Source organism: Capricornis sumatraensis, chromosome 2 (assembly GCF_032405125.1).
Source record: "Capricornis sumatraensis isolate serow.1 chromosome 2, serow.2, whole genome shotgun sequence".
Classification (NCBI taxonomy): domain Eukaryota; kingdom Metazoa; phylum Chordata; class Mammalia; order Artiodactyla; family Bovidae; genus Capricornis; species Capricornis sumatraensis.
The window spans coordinates 137065578-137091773 of record NC_091070.1 but is presented as its reverse complement, the minus strand read 5'-3'; the positions used below and the strand labels follow the sequence as shown (position 1 = coordinate 137091773).

The 26196-nt window shown below is 37.9% G+C and overlaps 1 protein-coding gene across 1 annotated transcript in view; it reads left to right on the top strand.

Moving 5' to 3' along the window:
• Nucleotides 1-26196, top strand: part of NTNG1 (netrin G1) — a 354379-nt gene that overhangs the window by 272954 nt on the left and 55229 nt on the right. The window contains exons 4-5 of the mRNA XM_068966041.1: nucleotides 4479-4505; nucleotides 15296-15361. Of these exons, the coding sequence (XP_068822142.1) occupies nucleotides 4479-4505; nucleotides 15296-15361 (93 nt within the window). The remainder of the gene's footprint in view (nucleotides 1-4478; nucleotides 4506-15295; nucleotides 15362-26196) is intronic.

Genomic DNA, 26196 nt, shown 5'->3' with positions numbered 1-26196 from the left:
CAACTGCAGTAGAATTCCTTAAAAAGAAAAAAACTTAAGTAAATATGGTAGTGGGGAGGCCTGGTTGAGGAGGGAAAGATTGCAAGTACCTACAAGCTTATCTCAGCAGAGAGCGGGGGACAGAGGAGCCTGGCCTGCTGCAGTCTATAGGGTTACAAAGAGTCGGCCACAACTGAGCACCTGAACAACAGCAGCAGGCTTAGCACCTTCACCTTCTTTGGGTCCTTTGGCTTCCTCAGTGTGTATGTGTGGCTCTGACTGAAGGAGCATTTCTCTTCTGGAAGAAGCAGAAGTCCTAAGCTCATGTATCACACACTGCAGAACCTTTGCTTAAAGCTCGTTCGTACCTGTGTTTCATTGCCTCAGTATAAGTTTGGCAGTGTCTCAGTAGACAGGGATTAGGATTTACCTGGGCCAGTGCTGACTATAAAGGGGTCAAATAGGATGAAGCCCTTGCTTCTATTTGTGCCTTCCATTTCCTCTTCTGTAAAGTGGAAGGGCTGAGTAAGATTATTTCTTAGCTCTGTTTCAGCTCTCCATTTTTTGTCACTCTTTCTGAATTAGTTTATCTGATACCTTCCTTTTTTCCTTCCTTCCTATCTACCTATCATCTGTCTTTCCCAAATGTTTCTGAGATTATTTCAGAGACAGATTTAAGCTAATGAAGCTTAAATGACAGGGTCCCTCACTAGACTCCTTCTAAGCTATAAAAACATTAATTTTATGTCTGGTGAAATCATGTCTTACGTGTGTGTATGTTAGTCATTCAGTTGTGTCCAACTCTTTGCTACCCCATAGACTGTAGCCTGGCCAGGCTTCTCTGTCCGTGGAATTCTCAAAGCAAGAATACTGGAGTGCGTTGTCATTCCCTTCTCCAGGGGATTTTCCTGATCCAGAGACTGAACCCTGGTCTCCTGCATTGCAGGCAGATTCTTTACCATCTGAACTAGTATGATTTTATACTTTGAAATTAATATTCTCAAAGAGAGCTCCCTGATTTGTATTTGCTTTGGACTCACAAAATCTGCATTTCCCCTGATTGGCTTAGGAAAAAAGACAAAAATAAGCATATACAAACAGGAATATAAAAAGAAGGTGTGAGAAAAAAAATATAGAAAGAAAATAAGCCAAACATTAAACGAATTTACCCCGTTGAGCATGAAGGTGACATCCAAGTTTTCCGGAAGGCAAAGTGGTGAGGGGCATATCTTGTACATTGTGTAGTACATTCTGAGAGCATATCTTGCTGTCAGAATGGAGAAAACTTCCAAAGACAACAAAAGTATTTATGAATACTGGACTCTGAGAAATGTCTCTGTGGAACATTATAGAGGGGAAAAGATCATCCTATGACCAAAAGTGGTATTTTCACTCTGATAGAAACTTTGGAAACACGTGGTAAATTTTTGTTCACATATGCACTGAGCAACTTTTCTGTAGTAGGCATCATCCTGAACAGACAGTAGAGATACAGACCTGACACCCATCCTCTCAGAGGTCTCAGGATAACACACAAACAGTCATATAGAGAAGTTGATAAGTTGCTCACAGAGGCCTGCACAAAGAGGTATGCATCACAAAGAACGCTGGCTAATTCACATCAGGGAGATGAAGAAGGAAGGGAAGTAATAACTTCTGAGCTCAGTTTTAAAGGTAAAAATGCTCTTTACACAATAGTTGTCACTTCACAGGGAACACTAAAAAGCTACCAAGACATGTCTAGACAATTTTCCTGAGCATAATCTGACTGTCATTCCTGTGGTTTATGGGGAACCATCACTGCTGTGATTAAATTGCCTTCATTGATTCAGCACTTACAGATGCCAAAGAAACCCACCTTTCACGAAATGAATTGTAGCCTTCCTGTCTTAGTTTCTTAAGCACTTGAGTGATTTCTCATGACTTACTCGTAGCCTTTTCAATGCATACAACTGGTTATTAAATTCTTTAGTTGTCTGTAGAGAACCAAAACCAAGGTATTTGAACATTACAATAAGAAACACTGGGGGAAAAATAACATTTGATAATATACTCATGGACATCCCTTGGTGTTCAGGTATTTTCAACTTCAAAAATCTTATTCCAGTGAGCAATTTAAAAATCTTCTCTAAGCAGTTCCCATTTTACAGCAGTGGAATAGAAAGTGACTCACCTGGCAGCACCTCAAAACTTCTTAAATCACAAAATGATAAAGAGCCAGAATTTTAAGCATCCGAATGTTAGGTAATAGAAAACATCTTCATGAGGGAAATAGGATCTCATAATGGTCTTGCTTGGAGAGGTTTGTATAGCTGCAATGAGCATTTCTCCCCAGCACTGGCATCCCCAAAGGAATAGAAACATTTCTGCATCTTTCTAAAATATTCAGCTGCAGCAAGTACTGCATCAAACAGTCTTACAAGTTTGCTCTCTATTGTGTCTGGCCAAACATCCTGAGAACTTTGCCTTGCATTATGCATGGCCCTCCACCTCCATGCAAGTTTGAAAACACTTGGAAAGTCTCTTCCTGCCATCCTAACTTCCATTCTCTTTGACGGATTACAAAGGCAAAGCAGTTCCTTGCAATAGAGCCGGATTTTCAATCATGGGGAAATTTGGAGCTTCTGCAATTGCTACTAAAATTATGATGCTGCCATCGTATCTCACTCAACAGGGGATTTGCAAAGAAAGAAAAAAAAGAAAGATTCAGTACCAAGTCACTGTCAAAATGCAGCAAAGATAATGGTCAGGAATCCAGCAGTCCTTTGCAGAAATTGCATGCGGCTTGAAATTCAGTTCAGACAAAGTAAAACATGAAAATTAAAGTTTAAGTTTCCAGTTTTGGTTGATTAGTGATCAGTAATTAAGCTGAAACATCATAAGCTCTGTGCATTTAAAATCAAGATACATTGAATGTATCTAATAACTGAAAATAGGATTTCATTCCTTCCAGGTTTTTTTTAAACAACATGGTAAGCTTTAATTTCTCCTTAATTTCTCCTTTAATTTCTCCCCTCCCTACTAAGAAATAGGAAAATAGCTCTCAGTTTTAAATAATACAAAGCTAGAAATCTCTGAGTAAGGTACAGTGATTAGTTAAGATAAGCAGAGGGCAGTTGTTCAAAGATTAAATACTAAAATAGAAATTTAATGATTCCTACATTTACCACCTGTTAGCACACTTTAGTGATGTGGAGAACGTCTGAACAGCTCATTAACAGCTATCATTTATTGACTGTGTACCATGTGTCAGACATTTTTATGGATTATCTCATTCTATTCTCACAGCAGCCCTGTGCAGTAGATATTATTGGCCCTTTCAGATGAGGAAACAGGCATAGAGAGGCTGGAAACTTACATGAAATCACCCAGCTAGTTAGTTGCAAAGCATGACTCTCACTTAGTTCTTATTCCCAGCTCATGTTCTCATCCACACCACTGTCTGGATTTGGCGGAAATGATATAAATCCTTAACTGTTATTTATAGTGTCTATCGTGGTGTTGCTTGTTTGATGAACCAACTAAATCAATAATAGTAATCGTAGCAAAAATTGTTGATTATTGCACATACTACCTGCTCAATGCTTTGAGCTTTTCAATTATACATATAAAAATATATATTATATATATATATGTATGTAATCCTTGCAACAACTCTGGAAAACAGTGGAAAACAGCCACAGAGAACATAAGCAACTTGTCCCAAAGTCACAGTCAATGAGTATAAGAGCAAAGCCTCTATCTGAGATAACCTGGCTCTTGTGCCCCTGATCTTGGCTAGGAGTTTTTATCTGGATACAACTAAATTCATGTCCACGTTTATAACATCTTCAGTCACATTCTGAAATGATTCCACCACCTTAGCAGAGCTTGATAATGAAAGCAGAAGCTGAAAAATTGATGAAGCCCATGGTCGATGTGAATACAACCTAATGTATTCTTGAATTATTCTGCATTCTGCTCAATTTACTGTTACAGAGCTTAATCCACATATCTGACGAGTAAAAGAGGACTGAACATGATAGTAATATGTAGTTAATCAAATAAAACGACAAGTGACTTTCAACTGCTAACACATGCATCTCAACACGTTTAAAGAGATAGATGGCGTGATGTAGATATATTTGCACGGGCACATACATTGTATACTTGCTGCTCGGTGCCCAGAACGCAAGCCTAGCTTAGTGTCTGTTTTGAACCACATACAAATGTTCATTAACCTTATAGGTAAGCACAAAATGTTCGATGTCATGAATCTGTCTTGAGCCAGCTGTTAAAGTTGAATGCTGATTTCCCGACTCTGATAAGTTAAAGGAGTTCTAGAATAAGCAAAATGGTTTCAGTGGTTGGATACATGTTTGGGGTTTTTTGTATGTTAATTTTCTGATGATATGATTGTTACCAAGTGTTTAAGTTTCTGAGATTTGTATATGATGTTTAAGGTATCCTTTACTAATAGATGTCTAACAGCTTTTCTTTATTCTTTTCTTTCTCTCCAGGTATCCCCAGTATTTCCAGTATTGGTAGTAAGTAAAAACAAAAACAAAAAATCACAAACCCAAGTCTAGGCTAGCTTGGCTTTGTTGTTCAGCTCCTCAGATCTATTTTCCCAGTGTCCATTTCTGATGTAAGAAAGTATTTCCTTTGTGACTTGAATTGTTGTGTTTGTTCTCTGCACAGATATGGTGAGAGCACAGATGAAATAGTTATCTATATAGAACTCTTCCAGGGATATGGCAGTGCTACAGCTTTTCTATTTTTGATGAAGGCTACCTTTACAGAGGTGCAATTACTTACATAACTGTAACTCATTTAGCAAAAATATGAACAGTCCTATATACCCATACTTAGTAACCAGCAAACAAATGGAACTCACTCCCGAGGACTGTATATGGATTTCTCCCATAATTTGGGAAAGCAGAAAATGAATGCCAATGAATGCTTTAAGCATATTTGTTAGCCCAAAGAAATTACTATGAAACTAGGGAGAAGGAATTTTATTAATGCATTAAACTTTAGCCTTTGTGAAGGCCTGAAAGAGGTCAGTTTGTGATCATTAGTCTTTCTGGAGAAATGAAGGAAAGAAAATAATCAATATGTCCATTGCTCCCTCCTAAAATACAATGATCCATATTTTCCTGACTACTTAGGTTCAAGTTTGGTAGAGAAGGGATATAAAAAAAATACATGCAAAATTTAGGAATGGGGCTACTAGGAATTCCCGTGAGAAAAGTAGCGATATCAGCAATTGAAAAGAGAAGTCTCTCTTCAACATTCTGTTGAACATTTCTGTAGTACCTTTACAAAGACATTCTACCAGATACCATGGGAGAACCAGGCTATAGCTCCCTCTTTACATTTAAAACAATGACACCCCAACACCAAGCTTGAAATGCTCACTAAGGAAATGCCCCATAACTTTTCAGAGCCAAATCTCACATATTTTTAAATATTGTTCCCTTTCTCTCTGATGGTTTAAACCTTTGAATAGCTACTGAATAAGTGATTTGAAATAAAGTACTGAGGGAACCTAGATTATGCACTGTTAGTGAAAAGAAGCATTTTCACTAGAGTTTAACCCTCTCTTTGTCATAAATGCTGGGCCACAACAGGGTGATGGAAGGGTAAAGAACAACAGTAGGAGCATGCCAATCCACAACAACCATTTAAAAAGCAATATCCTCATAATTTGGATAAAATAACTTCTTGCCTCTTATAAATGCACAATCAGGTCTTCCATTTTTTTAATCAACCGAGTTTGCTTAAGCTTGTGAATAGGACTACATACAAATTTATTAATCACTAGGCATGTTAAATGCAATGAACATCAGCCACTTTGTAAACAGAAATAGAACTAGTGTTCACATTCATTTAGATACCAGCCTAATGCTGCAGCTTCCTCTTTGTGATCTTGTTGAAATGACATCAGTGGTACAAACTTGCAAGTGAAAACTTCAGTTCTAATAGTCTAATTTTTCTGCTGTAGTATCTCCCTTGGCGTTTGCCTATCTACATAAATACGCCACAATGTGCTCCTTTCAGGCCTTGACAGTTGTATTTGCACATGCATTTTGGAGCAAAAGGGAACCAAACAGAAGCAAGCTGAGATAGATGGTGATCTGACCTGTCAAAGGTTTCAGAAATGGATGAACGGAAAGTAGTTCTTTGGCGTTGGGGTGTGTTTCTGTTCCAAGTGTCAATCGTGTGTTGCATGGAATTTCTAACTGTTTTGCTCACTTGACATCTCATTCGGCCGCCTCCACCACATGCCCCATCTTTGAGCATCAGCAGATGTTGACCTTTTACACACTGAATCGGGAAATTCCAGTTTTATTTTGCTTTGTTTTATTTTGAAATCCGTGGTGACCTGAAAGGATGCTTTGTTGTGCCTTTGGAAAATGTACTAACCTTTATTCAGGAAACTAGGAAAATTTAACTCCTTACTGTCTAGCCAAAACCCTCTAACAAACAAAGTGATAGCTTATTCTCTGCTTTTGTGATGCCTCTGGCTGTTCTGCTAGGAGTGCAATGGGTGTTTCCTCGGATTTCTCAGGCAAATGGTATAAGCACTTCCAGGGGTCACCCAGCATCACATATGGCTAGCTTGCTTATTGCCTGGCTTTAAAGTGAAGAGATTTGCCATAAAACCATCAAACATGATTATATCTTCTAGCCTGCTTCAATGGCATTTGCACATTCCTTCTAAGGACTTATAAGGTATTCTCTGTGTGCAATGGTGGATTCCTTTACTCTCCAATGGGCAAGAATTCATACATAGATGACTCCCTGCCTGTTCAAAAGGGCATAGAAATGGGGTTTCCAAGGTACAAGCCGGAAAAGAGAGATCCGCTTGGATTTTCAACTAAGTTTGGGCATTTACCAGGGCTTTTCCCTTTATCCCAAGGAAGAAATCAATGAACGTAATTCCACCAAGTATATAGAAAGATGCCATGATAATAGATATAACACTCATGACATTCCCATCATCAGGGACAATGAATGATGTATATTGTGACATAAATTACTGATGTATGTAACCATAAGTTCACATACATTTGCTGTATACACAGTGATTAAAAATTTTGGAGGCCTGATAGGTTTCAGTATAGATTTCAAACTGTCAACACCTATATTAAGGTTCAAATGCATGGACAGAGTGGTCATCCTTTCCGATCATCTGCTAAAAATGTTTTTGAAACAGATTTCCCATTAAGGTCATTTGTACCTGCTGTTGTCTGTTAGGAAATAGATTTCCCAATCATCCCAAAGGTACTTTATTTAAAACTCAGTCATTTTGATGTGCTTTGGCTGTGGCTGAAAAATTATTGGTGATATTGTCAGCAATTAATGAATCCCAAAATAAATCTGTAGCCATTTGAGCCTATGAGCTCTGTTTTTTCTTTACCTGATGCAGTAGTAATTCATTCAAGTTTCATTTTTTCAGTGTAAAATATATCACGCACTTATAAGTAAACATTCGCAATTTTATCCAAGTGAATATTTGTTGATGCTGATGATCCAAATTAATATTTGATTTGGTGTGGATGTTTTTGTTCAAGTGATAAACTAATCATTATAACAGATATTATCTGATCTTTAGTCCTGAAAAGCAAGTGATTTCACAAATTACTCTAAACAGTATATTATAAAAAAATGGTAATTAGAATAACAAGAGTTGGCCTAATGTGCAAAGTAGCTTTGTGTGAGGGATTATCACCTGAAAAGCAAGTGATGGAGGTTAAAGATAAACATGTTAGAGGTTAAAGGTAGATCATCCACTGAAAACTCATGTCAGGAAACACAACTTTAAAAAACTTGAAATTTTTTTAATAAACAAAGCCATTTCTTAGACTAGCAACAAAAGAAAAGATGTATGTTGACATTTTATGAACCCAAGTGTACACTGTTTCCTTAAATTACCTTCAAATGATTGACATCATGTTTTATAAAGTGTAAAATATTGATGGAAGCATTTGGCTGTCTCCTCCTCTTCAGCTATTCAATTTGAAATAACAATTTACTTAAGATAAATATTCCACTTTCCTGCTTTCTCTTATAGTGAGCATTGCCTTCATCACAGAATTAAAAATTCATCTCTAATTTGATTTAATTGGTAGGACCATTAAACAAAGGAAGTGGTACCTGCAGGGATCCATCAGCCTGTTGAGAAAGCTCAGAGATGTTTTCATACTTGAAAACATTTGATGCCAGTTGGAGACCTTATGAAAGTTGTTTCCCATACATCATCCAAATATATTTTGTTCAGTACCTATTTACTGTAGAAACCTGGACTGTGAGGAAAATAACAAGGTTAATCATGTCCCCCCTCAAGGGTTATTAGTAATCTTGTTCATGCTATCCAGAGAGCTGCAGTGTTTGTTTGTTGGTTCCCTTTTCTTTAATACTTCTAAATCCCCCAAATAAAAGTTTCATTTGAATTGCCCTTTAGGTAATTAGGTTTTATATAATGAAGAAAAAAGTTATCTGACTAGAGAGGCTATATGGCAGATTGTATGGTGTGCTACATTAATTTTGATCTGTTTGCTGATGTTCCAGAAGGAAAGCTAAGGTCCCAGGTGAAATGCCTTTGGGACTTTATTATATCATGTATCCAGTATTCTCATCACAGATCCATTTCATATTTGTGTAACTAGCATTTCGCATTCATGAAACCTTTGTGGTTATCCTAAAATTGAATGAACATTAGGACATAGCTGCTTCTTTAATCTTGAATAAATTAAATATTCCAATGATGCGGGGGATGGGGGAGTAGCACCTACCTTAAAAAAAATCTGAGAGGTTTAGTCATCTTTAGCAAACAGCAGTTGCCCACCTTGATCAGATTTGACTTTTTTCATATATTAGCCTTTTCCCAGATATCTTTAGAATGCCAAGCCACTTTTTAAGTGTGAGCTGATATCTGTACCTTTGCTGGTATCTCCTTGTGGGGGCATCTGAAAATTCCTAGCTTAAGCAAAAATTTACCAAGATCTCTGAAAGGGCCTATAATGAACTTTCTCAAACTTGTCATTGTGAACTAAGAGTGAGGTATCACCGAAGTCTTCTTGGAATATCAGTAGGGAGCTGGCCAGCTAACTGTTCCACTTCCTGGGAGATGTCCCCACATGTCTACAGAATTCCATTTTACAAATGGTGACTCTCAGCCTCAAATTATCCGAGTAACTTGTCAGATATAATAGGGCCAGGAAGGCCTGTCTGACTCCAAAGCCTGTGCTGGTAACATTATACCAAATGGAAGAGGTTAGAAAGAAAATTTCTATATTTATTGACTCTGACCTCAGACTCTTTCCTATCTAGTACGTTGACCCGTTTCTATGTGGGAAATTTTGGTGTCCTGAAGAAAAACCGAAGTTCATTTTCAATACTTTACTGTGTGGTCAACAGAAACTACATTAAAATGTGCCCTTCCTCTACCACCATCAATGATAAACATCCTCAAAAAGCTGAGGAAGAGGGGAAATGTGAGACGTTATAGAACATGGGATAGTTCATGAAATTTAGCTATGCACATTGTGAAACTTGCTTGTACATAGTCTGTGACAGTAAAAATTCCAAATGTTTTATTGACATAGCTGCTTAAAACAAGCAAACAAAACTCTGTGTGTCGTCGTGAGGACAGACTTAGCACTATCGCATTAAACTTTGTCTTCCCCAGCAGGTTAATGACGCTGTGTTTCTGAGAGTAGGCAGCTTACTGTAAAGATGGTGGAATTGCTCCAAGGCCCTAGGGGTTCTTTATGAAGAGCTTAGGGTTTTCTATGCATTCCTTCATCGACATCAGTAATGTTTCCAAAACTCACTGAGGAGCAAGAGCCATAACTACAAATCCAAAGGGACCCGTGACTCTGTCTCCACCCGATGTTTTCCGCATACACTCCTGAAAGGAGAATGTGTAATGAAGGCTCACGAACATCCTCTCTAGCAGTGACACCCTGCTTCCCACCGTATTGTAGAACCAAAATATTTTGTAAAAATTAGTGTTTTTAGGAAAATTGAAGAGCACTCATACAACATGATCATTTTATAGGCAATGCGACTAAGGCTTAATTGAATTGTTAAAGTCATCTGGATAGTAGCCAAGGCAAGATTCTAGTTCAACGTTCAGTTTCCAATCTAGGACTCTAGAATTCATTCACCTTCTCATTTAATTAAATGATTAATGTATTAAATACTACACAGTAGACTATTCTAAGGGGAAAAGTACATGGAAAAGCATAGTCACAATTTACTCTGGTTTTAAAGGGTTTCCACAAAATGCGTTGGAAGCTGCCTGTAATTCATGCTAAGTGGGTACGTGTAAGATAGAAGACAGTGGCTTTCTGATGTAAATGAGGTGTTTTTAACCTTCTGGTTCAAGCTTGCTTTTCAGCTTGATTCACTGTGGTGTCAGCAATAGATGGTCAGGTTTAGCAATTCTAACATAGTTCTCTCCAACTTACAGTGCAGAGCTTTCCTTGGGGCACAGAGAAGAAAAATTTTCTTCCAAAGCCTCATTTTTATAACTAGAATCTCAGTTTTTCTGACTCTTTAGTGTCACAAATCAAATTATCATGTAAGAGTCTTCTGAGTCTCCTTAATGGGGGGAAAAAAAAAGAAATTCAGGCAAGATGTATATTTGATTAATAGGCTAAACTGATGTGCTCCAAAATTTAAATAAACTCGGAAATTTACATATTTATCTTTGTGTTAAAAATAAAATCTTTCCCACAGTATTCCAAAATAATTTCTGTTGCTTTCTGGACAATAGTATTAATCAATGTAGGCCCTAGAACCACATTATTCCCTAAAGTAAGTTGTATCTTGAATAAACTTTTTTATATGTCTGAATCACTTGCTTTGGGAACAATTCAGGTTACAAGAAATAGGGGAAGCACATTATAACCCCTACTTCAGTTTAGTAAGAACTGTTTATGCTACAACAATTTTTTGTTACAACAGCAACCTTAAATAGAATAATAAGAGCTAACACAACATTGAAAATCAACTATGTGTGTGCTCAGTTGCGTCCGACTCTTGGTGACCCCATGGACCTCCACGCTCCTCTGTCCATGGACTTTTCCAGGCAAAAATACTGAAGCTGGTTGTCATTTCCTACTCCAGAGGATCTTCCTGACCCAGGGATTGAACCTGCATCTCTGGCGTCTCTTGCATTGGCCAGCAGCTTCTTTACCACTGTGCCACCTGGGAAGCCCTGTGCTTCAACTATGCTTCAATTAAAAAAAAAAAAAAGAGCCAACATTTCTTGAATGCTCAGTACAATTACAAGCAAATGTTAACTCATTCAGCCTTGACAACAACCAGCAGGTAGTGTCATTGTGCTATTTTACATACAAGAAAGCTTAGACACAGAGAAGTTAAGAAACTTGTCCAAGTGATAAAACTCGGATTTAAATCCAGTCCTAGTTCTATTTACATGCAGCATATCTTAAATAAATTTACCCTCAATAGATATTGCCTAGGCTTCCCAAAGATGTAATTTGAAAATTTATCAATGACGATAGAGTAATAGTATATGATGGGCATTTCAGATATTCTTTTTCTTTGTAAAGGTGGGATAGTTTTGGTGTATGAAATCTTTGGTCTCCACATTCACCGAGCTAAGGTGAGATCATCAAGACATGTTCAGTCCATTTTTCCAGGTTTGTGGGATCAGGATCCTTGAGAACTAGAAATTTCCATAAGAGGCTATTTTTGAAGGATTGGCCATCTACAATCCCATTGGACACATATGATGATCCTTCCCCTTACCTCAGTAATAATTTCTCAACTCCATAGTGGGTTTCACTATGATAGTCACAGGTCCACAGTTACAATGTGTAACAATAATTTTTCCTTCCACACAAGGGATTCTTAATCCCCTAAATCCCCTAGATTCTACAAAGAACATGTACCTCATTCCAGTGGGCTTTATCCTTCCATGAATTCCAGCGTGACACCGCCAGGTCATAAAAGAACCATTGGAGTGATAGAACTTAATGGCTGAGAGAAAACACAGACATCTTTCAGTCCAGCACCTTTACCTTACAGATAAGGAAACTGAAGTCCAGGGAATTAACTGCCTGACAACTACTTACCAGAACTGGGACCAGATCCTTTACCTTCTGATTCCTAATACTTTTTGCCTTGCAACATACTAACACTTTGAGACCTTCATATGGACACAAAGATACTCCTTAGTAAATTCATGAAAGAATGAAATTTTAAAATTCTGCAATAGTTCACCTAGAGGTAGTACCAATGCTTTTGATGTGTTGTACTTTTCTTTCTGTTTGCAGTCTCTTAACTATTTGAAATCAATGGCCACTGGCTAAAAATTCTCAGAGGCTTCATGTTATGCAAGGACTTTTATTAGAATTGAATATGATAACATAGAATTTGTCTTAATTATATAATTAACTTACCCTCCAATATGCCTAATTTACTTCTTGGAATTAAATGTTAGTAATATTGATTGAATATTTATGTGCCAGGATCTTTGAGTAACAAGAGTAGTCAAATAGTAACTGGCTGATTTAAAGTTTTCTTACTTGCCTTTGCAGTTATAAGACAAAATAAAAATTCAAAATTTTAAGAGGAGATATTAAATTTGAAAGTTCTATGATGAGCAAATATTAAAACATGTACAAAGAGTACCATGCTATAGGAGTTAAGGGTCCACACATTTCAATATATTTTTTCAAGACATTTTTCCTCCCAAGGAAGAGATATCACATGTAAAATTTTGTCCCACTAGAGACATGTATAGATTAGGTTTAGGATTTCTAAGTAAATGCTGGTGATTGTGAGTTTTAATTTTTCAGGAAGGTTAGGCATCCCACCCAATGAAAATCATTTGGAAAAAAGAGTCTGTATTTCAAAGAAAATAGAAAAGCTACACTCTCCTCTTCCCCAAGAAACTATCATAAGTACATAATACAGAAGAAAATAACCTTCTAGGTAGGAATCAGATTGTAACTGAGGTGTCTCTCTTGATAATTTCATACAGGTCAAGCAGTTAACAATTCAAAAGTAGAATCACCTACATTAGTTTTTTATATATGTAGGAAGATCCTCTATATGGAACCTCAGTATCTTGGAGGAAAATCATAAAAGAGTATAAATATAAAATATAGGCTTAAACAAATATTTATTATATTAGAATATGGAATAGAGCTTAATTTATAAAGTTAATTTTCAAAACTCACTTCTAAATTGGTTTAGTGTAAAATTTTGTCTTCACTTAAAATTTCTTGGCAGAGCTTATTACCAAAATGATTAATTATAGTATTACTTTCACTTCATCAGGTAAACCAAGCCACTGAATACTTAACATTAAACTTGCAAGCAGCACCCCCAGATATGACCTATATTTACCTCTCCTACAGAAAAAGATGGAGAAAACCATTTCAGAGAACTAAATTGTTCCTAATTTGATGCTAATAATATACATAAATATATTTTCAATATAAAACTATTAACAGTGATTTGAAATTTTTTCTAAATAAACGATTTCTAAAAATCACTTGTTTTTCAAAGTGACTATCACAGTTCAAGTAGGCTTGTTCTGTTAATTCCATTTCTCCCCATCACCAAAGTACTCACATGGAAAGTAATATTCAGTCAATAACTTGCATATCTTGCCTACATATTACCAAATATCTATTTACTTAGTAACACCTACAGATGTGGAAAATTATTACATTCTTTTTTCCTAATTTCAGAATTCATTCTTTTTTCATAATTTCAAAATTCACAAATTTTGAAGATACAGAGATATCTAACCCTTTGCTTTTACGTGGGTGTAACATACACACAGAGCAACAGTAGATCAGCTTTTCTAATATTAAAAAGCCAAAGTTACAGTGAAAGTTCCGTGTCTTGCAAGAATGTTATTCACTATAACCTAATTATGAGGAAAACAGTCTGATAATACCTGTTTACAGTAGCCTACCCACTTGATCAGAGAAGGCAATGGCACCCAACTCCAGCACTCTTGCCTGGAAAATCCCATGGACAGAGGAGCCTGGTAGGCTGCAGTCCATGGGGTCGCTAAGAGTTGGACACGACTTCACTTTCACTTTTCACTTCCATGCATTGGAGAAGGAAATGGTAACCCACTCCAGTGTTCTTGCCTGGAGAATCCCAGGGACGGGGGAGCTGGTGGGCTGCCATCTATGGGGTCACGCAGAGTCAGACATGACTGAAGCGACTTAGCAGCAGCAGCCACTTTATACCAATTACTCAGTTATTAAATATTTCCTTCTGGAAGGCTTTGCCCTTTCTCAAAGGGATTCAAGTTAATTACAGAGACAAGAAGTAGACATAAAATTTATCCACATATCCATGAAAAATAAGGAACACAGGAGGTCACATGCTATAGCAGTTTAGAGGCAAGAACTCTCCTTGCAGACTTGGATGGCCTCAAAGGATCACACTAGAAATATAGTTTTGAACTGATCTCAGTGAATGGCAGATTTGAGTCATGAAATGGCTGCTTTAATAGTTATCTTCTATGTACCTTAGCAAAAATAGTTTTAAAGCACTCAATCCTAAATCCGGTTATTTTCCTGCTTTTCCAGTCATTTCTTTTAAACATGGGTGAATCTAAGGAAAAAATAACATTAATTCTTAAATTTACAATCTTTATCATTATTTCTGGATTGGAACCAAAAACTTTAGAGATACAGTTTCAGTTAAAAACGTCATGAAAACATATACACACCCATACATACAAACCTGAGATATGATCAGAGTACCTTGGTCTGTTTTCCTTAAGCCAGAATCGCCAGTAATCCTTCTCTTTCTTTCTCTGAGAAATTGCGTAAAAACAAATAGGAAATAAATCCACTTCTTTGCAGAGATAATGGCTCACACTTAAAACATACCCTAAAGAATCTCTCCTGAAGACTAATGTAACCAGCTCATATCTGTAAATATAAATTGCAACGAATGGAATTCTCAAGTGAGAAATTATTTCTTACCCGTTATCTTCCAGTTTCAGGCAGCAGCTTTATATAATGATTTGAATTGCTGAAGTCCCTATTTAGTTATTTGTAAGAACACTCTACTTTATTACAAAAGTTAATACATATAGCTTTGTTAGGGAACAGGCTATATATTTAATGTCCATTCAATGTTTTGGGAATCATCAATTGCTTGCTTTTGTCTGGTGTGGGAGTCATGTTGTGTTAAGTGCATCACAGCCAAGTTAAAGAGCAGATGTGTGGTTTGTGTCTTTGTCCATTTAGTTTTCTGTTTAAACCAAAGGGTATTCTAGCTGAATATAACAAACCCTGATTTTTCCTGATGCATACAGATCCTCCAAAGTTTAATAGGAAATGGCCGAATATTTCTTCCCTTGAGGTTTCTAACCCCAACCAAGGTAGGAGCATGTCAAATTCCTACTGATATAAAATCCCACATGTTTAGGGGGAAAATCCCACATTCTATTTTTTTAAGCACTAAATAAGAGCATTATCATCAATGTCATGCCTTCGAAAAAAATCATAACTCAAATATTTTTTCTAATATGAAGTGTCCCAGAAGTATTATAGCAACAAGTGTAGGAAAGATTAGATGGCACAGAAGCTATAAGACCTTTATCAAGTTTACATTGAATGTCAGCCAGTCCCAAGAGAAGTCTAGTGTTTGTTGCCATCGCAGTGGGGAGTATAAATAATACATCTTAAAAACTTTTGAGTGGCTCGGGTGTCCTCACTGTCTCCTTTTTGCTTTGCTTAAGTAAACTAACTGGTAGTTTACTTGTATTGAGGGTTAGGGAAAATAGTGAAGGCAGTACTGCAACCCCGAAGAGACCTGTTTTTTGCCTTTTTTAAAACTATGGTTCCATATTGATTGACAGGAATTTGGATCTTTCTCTCCCACTCTCCCCCTCCTCTTCCCTTCTACATCATAGTGTATTTTCTCTGTCGAGTCTTTCCCTCTTTTAATCCTGTATCAATTAATAATTTCTGTTAGGATTAAGAACAACCTGTTTTCTTTCTATCCTTAGAGGAGTAATTATTTTCTGACTTCTAACATCATAAATAAATAAATAAAGGAAACTGAAGACAGCAGTGTGATTACAGAGGAAAAAATAGAACCTTTAAAAACTGGCCAATCAGATTCATCAGATGCAGTGTAATGTTAAAATTACATTAACATCTAGCCTATAGATATATATAGCCATGTATAAATAGTTCATATTAATAGAAAGTTGTCTTCTTTTGCATCTTTTCTTCTCACACACACAAAAAAAGGCACATCTTTGGCTTCCACCTTCCTTTGTTATATACAGGATGTTCCTTTTAAGCTCTAATGAACGCAGATGGAAGAGGAAATAAGCAAAAGGAGAGACCAGGAAATAGCTGCTAAGCAAAACAAAATATATTAGCAATTTGTTGAGGAGTCAAAGTGGAAGGGCTGCTTTTTCAGTCCTTGATCAGAGTGATGAAATCAAGACTGTCCTAGATACATGTATTACTAGCAAATAGAATTATCTTAATCATCTGCTCCAAATGATTTTTTTCAAATTTCTACATACGTATGTGGAAGAAGAAATACAGATCAAGCTCACCCCATTCGTATAATTTTGTGAAGACTGTGGGGAGGTTTAGCGTCTTTGCTCCTTGGCAAGTTCAATGAGAGCATCTTCAGTGAAATGTCACTCAGTATTTCCCATTGAATTTCATAGCTCAACAAATTATACAAGACAGGATCTAAGACTTAACACTTCACAGTGAGTTTTCTGCTGAACAAGATTATGCATTGTTGAAAACTTGAGTTTTGTGCTGAACAAGATATGCATTGTTCAAAACCTGAAAGAGACCCTTTTATTATTTTTGCTACATTTTCTGAGTGTCACAAGACTAAAAACTTTCAGAAATAATCTTTAGTTAATATTAGTTGCAGTTTTTAGAATGTAGATAATGAGTACAAATACATTTATTTGAGAGGTGCACAGTTGAATACAGTGCTTGAACTTGAAATTTTAGCTAAAAGTGTACTGTCTGTCAGAGGTCAGTTCTGTGCAGGTGTAATTTATCTGGTCAACATCTGCAGAAAGCATCAAGCTCTATCCTGTTTTTGCTACTTTCACAAGTGGCTATTCATGAATAACTGAAAAACAAAAGCAGGCAAACTTAAAAATTCCTGCAATTAACAAACTGGTATCATAAAAGTAACAATTGTTAGGAAAAGACTACATTTTTGAAAGAGGTTCCAATTGACTCTGAGGCTGAGATCCAGGTTCTGCTAAATGGTTGACCATTGTTAACTATGTTCTGTGATGTCTAATCAGTTCAGCAAAAGTAATTTAACTGGTTTATATGCAGATGGGCTACTGTTACACAGAGAGAAAGACATGGTGAATTGAGTTAATGATGTTACTAATTAATTCAACAACTCAACTACTATTATAAGAGAAAGACAATAGAGGATCCTTATATCCATAATGTTATTGAAATAATCTGCATAACTGGATTATTTATTTAAATGGTAATTCTTTTTGCATCTGTAAATAAAGCTTCCAAACTTTATTAACAACAAAGTCAAACCATTTTCAGCCAAATACAAGCTTTCTCTGTGATTGAAATTAACTCCCAGAGGCAACAGATACAAGGAGTATCTACTTTTCAAGTGGGTTGATGATAAGTAATTACAATTTGAACTTTTCTCTATTGTTTCTAATGTGCTGTTCATTCTTTTAAACCTATCCAGTTGCTCCCAAATTAGCTTTGTCAACAGTTTCTTCTGTTCAAGTTGCAAACCACAAGAGAGGTAGGAATTCTTGGATTCATACAGTGATTTCATGGTGTTATGTGTTGTGAAACATTGCACTGTATGAATCTGGAATATCTGTGAAGTGTACCCATCAGCTTATTGGTGAGGCATGTTGATTGATAATGATCAATGTATCAAATAGTACTGAGTACTGTCATAAGAGGAGAAAAAGCTTCACTTGGAAATTTGACTGCTGCAAATTTAAAATGCTGCAATATTTGTTTTCTGAAAGATTAATGTGCAAATCAGAATTATAACACTTTAGGTTCCTGTTTAGAACATGAATGTTAGAGCTATTTACATTGTTACTCATTTGCATTGAAACTAAGGAAACTCACAGTGAGTTTCAAGAATGCTTTTCATGAGAACGGAATGGCAGGTTCATGTATGGTGCCCATTTGACAAATGACGTATCTTGGAATTTCCACTTCCCAACATTGTTTGAACGGAATTTGAACAAATACCAGTGAAGAGCTACACTGGATTTAGCGTTGATTATGACCCCAAAATAATCGTTACGTTACTTTCTTCAAATGAAAGTGAGCAGAATCTCGTCTGTGACTCATGAATGGCCCATTCCAGCTGGCATCTGTCATCACATCTTCACAGACTGAAGATTTTTCAGGAAACATAAAGACTCCTGTTTTTATTTCACCATTTTCCTTTAAATGTCCTGTGTGACAGGTGTCTTGTTTTCCATCCTTGACTGTTGGGTACATGTCATGTTTCTTTGGGGGGGGGGAGGTGGTTATTTTTGTTTTTCATAAAACATCTCTTACAAAGAAATGTATTTATTAACAATATATGAATTTGGTTTGACCCACTTGGTGAAAATGATAATTATAGCTTCCCTATTCCTTACTGAAAAGAGTCAAATCATTTTCCAGATTTTAATTAACTTGAACTGGTCCTGCCGTGGCATATCCAGTAAAGGAGGAAGCTGGGCAGAAGATGGGAAAGGGAAACTGACAGGATTGAAAGCATGCCTTAAACTTTCCTCACGATGTGCTTTTACATAGCAAACACTGACAGTGCCCTTTAAAGGGGTATCCAAATGGGTTTGAAATTTGGAGAACTAAGTTCTTCAGGAACAGAGCAACCACCTATTTGGGCATGTGTACGTAGCCTACTGCAGTCATTGACGCCATGGTAGTGATGTTACTCCTTACCTGTGATAGGCAGACCTACAGAGAAACCAAGGAGGTGAAGGAGAAAGGAACCATTAGAACCTTTACAGAACCCTTCTCTTTTGTCATGTCAAAGACTGCATATACAAGAGGCCTCTTGACCTGAAACTTGACCCTGCACGATTGAGTCTCTAGTTTCTTGGGCATCACAGCACTGAGATCTGAACACATCTCCAGAGGCAAGAAGATGCCACCTAGTGAATTAGAGATATCATAGAATAATCCACACTGTTATCAAATAATATATATGGAAGGGCTTCAAAAGTTACATAAGGTTTCAAGACAGGTTTGGGGGTGAGGTAGGAACCAGGAAAATGCTGCAGCCACTTTATTCCCGTGCCTGGGGGTAGCCCCTGGAGGCTTGGTGACTCTGCTAATGTAGTGAAGGGAAAACGCTTTTTAAGAATTACAGTTCTTTCACCTAAAGTCTTTTCCCCAAATCCTCTCTTTTTGAGTGACTAAAATTAATTTTCACCAGCTCTGACTTTGAATAAGCTTTCCTCACTTGGCCCTAAAATTAATGGGGGCAGGAGGAGAAGGGGATGACAGAGGATGAGACGGCTGGATGGCATCACTGACTCGATGGACGTGAGTCTGAGTGAACTCCGGGAGTTGGTGATGGACAGAGAGGCCTGGCGTGCTGCGATTCATGGGGTCGCAAAGAGTCGGACACGACTGAGTGACTGAACTGAACTGACTGACTGATGCCACATTCAGGGTCCATTATCTTATATTCTGTGATGTATCTTGTATTACAGTACATAGGTAAAATAATAATGGAATTGAAGGAAACATGGGGAGTAGTAAGAAAGAAGAGACCAAGACATTTACCCCTTCTCCTAGTCTTAATATTCTTTTTCTTTCATTCTTTCTCTCTAACCTTTTTTCTTTTTTCTGTAACTCCTACCTACCGAGGCCTTCCCCAGCCAATTCCAGTCAGAAAGTCTTTAAACCTTAGAAGAGATTTGGTTCTCTCCTAATCTTTGACAACTTTGAACTCTCCTTCTACTGAAACACTGCTAGCTTTTATTGCTCTTAACGAGCCAGTTCTTAGGGCTTCCTGGGTGGCTTAGCGGTAAAGAATCCACCTGTAATGCAGGAGTTGCAGGAGATGCAGGTTTGATCAGGAAGAGCCCGTGGAGCAGGGCATGGCAACCCACTCCAGTATTCTTGCCTGAAGAATCCCATGCACAGAGGAGCCTGGGGACTACAGTCCATGGGGTCCCAAAGAGTCGGACATGACTGGAACAACTTAGAATGCATGCATCAGCCAGTTCTTAAGTAACATATCATCGTAACTGCCTTATATGATGTCATGTATGTCAGATGGAGGGGTTTGCTCTCCCAGGGGACTCTTGGTTGTCACAGCTTAGGAGTTGCTATTGCCTCTAGTGGGTAGAGGTCAGGAATGCTTCTCAATAGCCTACATTTAGGAAAACCAAGAATGATTTGCCCCAGATGTCAGTAGTGCTGAGGTTGAGAAACTCAGCGCCACACTCTTCAGGCCTGGGCCTCATTCTTGTTGTCCCCTCGTATAAGGTGGTTCTCGATCAAAATGCATTGCTATGCCATACTATGCAAATGTTTTAGCTTGTCCGCAGTAGTCAAAACATACCTGAAAAATAAAATAGAGTCTACAGTGTGATTTGAGATGGAAAAGCTGTGTAAAACCATAGCAATTTTTTGAGAATTTCCTTTTTCCTACTGAAATTGATCTGTATAGACATATAGTCAACTCTCAACTAAAATATTTACTGACTCAGTTACAGCTTGATATATGACTGCTGTTTTTCTGAACTCTTTAATATATGGAATATAGCCAGACTCTTATGGCTTTTGAAATGAATTTAAGCATGACCTTCCTCTGTGTCTTCCTCTGCTTTCCAAAAGAAGATGCTTCAGGATCCTCACTGATTCACTGACTCACTGATTCATTCATTCAACATATTTTGAGTACTTAGTATATGCTCGGTGATGTGTTGAGTTCTGTTTACATCTGTGAACAAAATGGACACACTCTGCATGCATGTATTTACATTCAAAATATAGGGCAGAAAATGTTAACATAATTTTCGGATACTCTAAATACTCCAAAAATTTAAATAGGAGGAGGGGGGAGATTAATGTGTTTGAGTCAGGAACTGTTATTTCAGATAGTCACAGAATTTTCTCTGAGCAGAGACCTAAAAACAAAGTGAAGCAGCAATTCACAGGGAAATCTGGGGGAGGGGTAGGTCAGAGGAAAGAGCAAGTGCAAAGGCCCTGGGGAAGTGCTTGGCAAGTTTTCAGAGCAACGCGGAGGCATTGTACAGTGAGCGAGAAGGAGTGTGACAGTAGAGAATCCCTGGGAAGCCAGGGGCCATATTAATTGGGAATAAATGAACTGAAATTCTGCCTTTTATTCTGAATGAGGCAGGAAGTGATTAGGATTATGGGCAAAGGGATGTCATGACCTAATCTAAGTTTGGAAACAGTTACTTTGGCTGCTGTGTTGGGGAGACCATCACATGGATGGAAGCCAGGAGAGCAGTTTGAGAACAACAGCAGTAATCCAAGTACTAAGGATGAGATGGTGAGATGTAGAATGTATTTTCAAAGAGTAGTCACAAGGATCTGCTGATTGGTTGGTCATAGGGTTGGGGAGGGGAAGGGAATGAGAAAAAGATTGGTATCAAGAACAACTCCAGGAATTTTGATCAAAGCAATTGGTGGAATGGAGTTGTCATTTATCAAAATATAGGGCTGGCTGCTTATGTAAGTAGCAGATTTGGGAAGGATAACCTATGAGCTCAGTTTTGAATGTGTTAAAATTGAGATATCTATTAAATGTCCAAGTGGAGACATTAAGAAGGCAGTTGCATATATCGGTTTGGATGAAGTCTCACCAACTAGCTGGGAAGTTGGTCTAGGCTGGAAATAACTATTTTGGAAAAGTCAGGTGGCACAGTGGTAAAGAATCTGCCTGCCAATGCAGGGGAAGCCGGTTTGATCTCGGGGTCGGAAAGATCCCCTGGAGTAGGAAATGACAACCCGCTCCAGTGTTCTTGCCTGGAAAATACCATGAACAGAGGAGCCTGGAGAGCTACAGTCCATGGGGTCACAAAGAGTCAGACAGGACTGAGCAACTAAGCATGCACACACACAGAGTATACTGCTGCTTATAAAGTTATGAGGCTGGGCAACAAACCCTAGCTCTGGGTTAGCCTAAAGAGCAAATAGGTGCAAGGTTTGAGCCCTCAGACATTTGAGAAGATACAAGAAAATGCAGAAGAGGGGGGGAAAGCAGTGATAGGTGGGGAAGGAAGTGAACCAAGAGAGAGTGGTGTCCCAGAAGCCCCCTGATTCGGAAAGCGTTGCCAGAAAGCCCTATGGTCATGAAGTTAAAGTGAGACTTGTTTCGAAATAGTTGGAAAGAGGCCCAGCCACACTTAGCTGCTGGGGTATAGACATTGAGAAGTAGAGGGTTGGATTTAACCAGGATCAGATTTTCCCAGAAGTCTGTAATTGAGGGTGGGAATTTGGGGATGAGGAAGATAAGACTACATAAAAGCAAGTGATTATAAGGATGGGCCATGTACTCTATACTTTGTAAAAAAAAAAAGGGGAAAGGATGAAATGGTGGGTAAGTGAATTAGAGGACCAGTGAATTATGGTCTATTAATATCATCCCTTCTGGATCTTAATAAGATTGTGCAGCTCTAACTGTATCATTAATGATCATTCATGGATTCTGCGCCTGTGTGAAAAAGACTGGTTCCTAAAGAATGGGAAATTAACAAAAAAATTAACAGAAAACTGAAAAGTAATATAGAAGTTTAATCATTACATTTGAAATGTCTTGAATTTATATAGTGCTCTGGTGTTTTTGAAATCCCTTTCAAATATCTTCTTCTCATTTTGCATTCTCAAATATACCATGGCCAGAGAAGACAGATTTATCAAAGTCTCAGAAGAACCTTAGAAGTTTTAAAGGAATAAAGTTACTATTAGCTTGTTTCTTAGATTCTAAAGATATTTAGAATATCCACATATCTTCTGAAACAAGCTTATAATATTGAGTGTTTAGCTGTGTGCAGTTTTGTATGTAAATTATTTCTGTAATTTATATTATTTAAATCTCCTGTCAAAATTGATAAATTAGTTTTCAAATGAGACCCAGAAACAAATAGTTAATGTCATATAAATGCATATTGTTTGTTGCATTCAAAGAATAGTAGTTAACAGTGAGTTTCTAACATGGATTGGGTCTTTATTCAACTTGAATGTCTACAGACATGTTTTTTTTTGGTGGATAAAGCTTTGTTAGGTGAAGTCCAGCATGTAGTGCTGGCTGCTGGGCAGATCTTACCCAGAAAGGAGCCGTGTTATGAAACTTCTCCAGCCCTGTTCTCACCTATTCCCCCATGTTACGTCTTCGCACAGTCTATTCTCACCGGAAATGCTCATTTCCTCCTCTTTTAAAAAAAAATAAACCTTACCTGCCCTCATAGAATATTCAATTTTAAGTTAGTTTTTCCTAATTTTCCTCAAGTTAAATGAGTTTCTCCTTATATAACTTGGCATGTCTGTGTGTGTGTTGCTGAGTGTGTGTGTGTGTGTGTGTGTTTTAGCACATCCTCTTATTTTTTTTCTAGTTATCTGAGCGCATTTGTCTTACCTTAAACAAGCATCTTGACAACAATAACTGACTTCTGTGTGGTTCTGAAAAGTTCCTAGGATGAATTCATGTACAAAAAAGATTCTCTTAAAAAAACTCTGGATTAATTGCATTAGGTGCACAGAGTACTAACCTAGGGCAGGGTTGAGTGAAGAGCAAAAACCACTTAGGGGCATCTTCTAGAGAGGGAGAGCCTGAGGCCCTGAGTACCCACTCCTCGGGAAATCCAGGCAGCTCTGAAGAAGTCCTTGGGAAGCAATTAGATCTGAGATGTGGGTCTCCTCCCTGAAACTACTGCTCTGGGGTGGCTCCAGGCCAGAAAGATTCTCCCTGTTCCAAACCCTCAACTAAGGAAAGTTGGAGAAGCCCTTTGGGTTTCTGAGGGAGTCAGAAATGCCAGCCCAAACTAGGTTGAACTCAGGGAGATATAATGTATGGGGTGAAATGTTTGTCTTCTAAGAGAATTTAATTTGGTGATACATAATTTTATAATTTTTCTTGTTGCTGTTATTATTACTAATTTGGCATGACTTAGACTGTTTGCAGGATTATCTTACCCCACCTCCCATACGGCCTCCTTCCAGAACTCTCCTCCCTCTGGTTCCTCCCAATCCCCACTCCCACTCTGCATCCCCAGTGCACCAGCACACAGTGACAAAGCTGGCCTGCAGTGAACAAAGGGCCTTGCCTTCAGGAACCTCCCGTTCCTCTTGCCTTTCTCTTAAGCGCCTGGGGTCTCTAAGATGCTAACCCCATTCCTGAGTATCTCCCAGTCTTCACTCTTTCCAGTGTCCTCCTCTGCTTCTATCCAAATTTGATTTCATTCTGTTGGGACCTTGCCCTCAACTCTCTGCTGTAATAACTGGCTGTCATATAAATGAATCTATACCATTCTGATGAGTGGCAGATGTTAATTTAAAATTAAAATCTAATCACCCTTCTTCCTTACTCATTTTGATGACACTCATTTTTACTCTGGTCATCAAATGCAGTGCTTCTAAAATTTTATTCTAGGGCAAAAGAGTAATTCAGCACTTTGCATTGTACCTAACACATAAACCAACTGAATAAATTACTTATTGCATGAATGAATGGGCTCAAATAGTGACTGTTTGGCTTCCTGGTGGGAGAAAATAAAAGCCAGACATTATTGAGAGGGATATTTTTAGACAAACAAGGTTTGCAGTTTCATAGTTGACCTTCCTTATAATTGTGAGCTAGGCCTAACCCCATATTTTAAGAAAACAAAACAGATTCCCCACCAAGTTACTTGTCACGCTTTCTTTCTATCTGATTTAATAACTACTGCACCAGTAGAGGCTTTTTTTCTTTTTAAAAAGTTGAATTAGATTAATAACTTGCTTTGGTTGAGATACAAGAGAGAGACAATTGAGTCACTCTCCACCCTTCCACAACTCCTTGTCTAATTATCACCATCACCCCTAAACCTTAGAGGACCCTCCAACACTTTGAGAAGACAAAGAGAAATCTAAGGGTACAGCAGCTGCCTGACTCTTATTTTGGAGTAGACTTAGCTTAAAACTTGCAAGAAAAGGAAATCTTAATCACACTCTTTTCATACCAATAATCTCCCTGTTTTTTATATTCTCTCTCACACATAAGCAAACATGCAGATTTGGCCTGATGAAAGGATTACAAAAAGCCATATTCTCTTCTTACCGATTGGAAGGAACAAAAATAAACAATTGTTTAATTGTCTAGACTCGTATTAAATTTGTCATGATTTCTTCTATGAAACTCTGACTGAGTTACTATCTTGACATAAATGATAGTACGGCTCTAAACAAAGGAGTCGTGAGTGATGGCAGAATCAGGCCTTAGACGCTGACAGTCTTTCCTCCTTCTCTTTTAAGACTGCAGATATGAAGAGAAAATGAAGGAAGTGATGCAAAGACAGTGAAGTTTTTAATGTGCAAAAATTAGACTTTTGCATCATTGGAAACAAGCTTTCCCAAATTTTAAAAGGTGTACACCTGCAAATGCTTCTGTTCATATTGTCTGCCAAGAATTAACACCCTCTGATCATGTTCTGAATGTCCAACCTTTCTCTCCTGCTTGAAACAGATGCTACTTCATGCCAGTCTCAACCACCTGTGGTCACCATGTGTCGTGTGGAATCACATACATGTAATGCCATTCCGCCATCTTTTCTCCACTTCTCATTTTATCTGAGCATGTAGTGTGCTGATACTCCGCAACTGTATACACTCTGTATACATTTCTGTTCTTCCTTGCAAGATTGTGAATGCTTCGGCCACTCCAATCGATGCAGTTATATCGATCTGCTAAATACAGTCATTTGCGTGAGCTGTAAACACAACACTAGAGGGCAGCACTGTGAGTTATGCAGGCTGGGCTACTTCAGAAATGCTTCGGCACAGCTGGACGATGAGAATGTGTGCATAGGTCAGTTCCATTATAATTTCAGCTATTGTTCTGTGCCTTTCAAGCGGATGGGGAGCTATTTAAGGTGGAGAGGCTGGTGGTTTGCACCACAGCTGAGCCAGAATGAACTTTCTTAATGGAGAAAACCTCCTTGTGGTGGACTTGAAATTCACTTGTGCTGGTTGA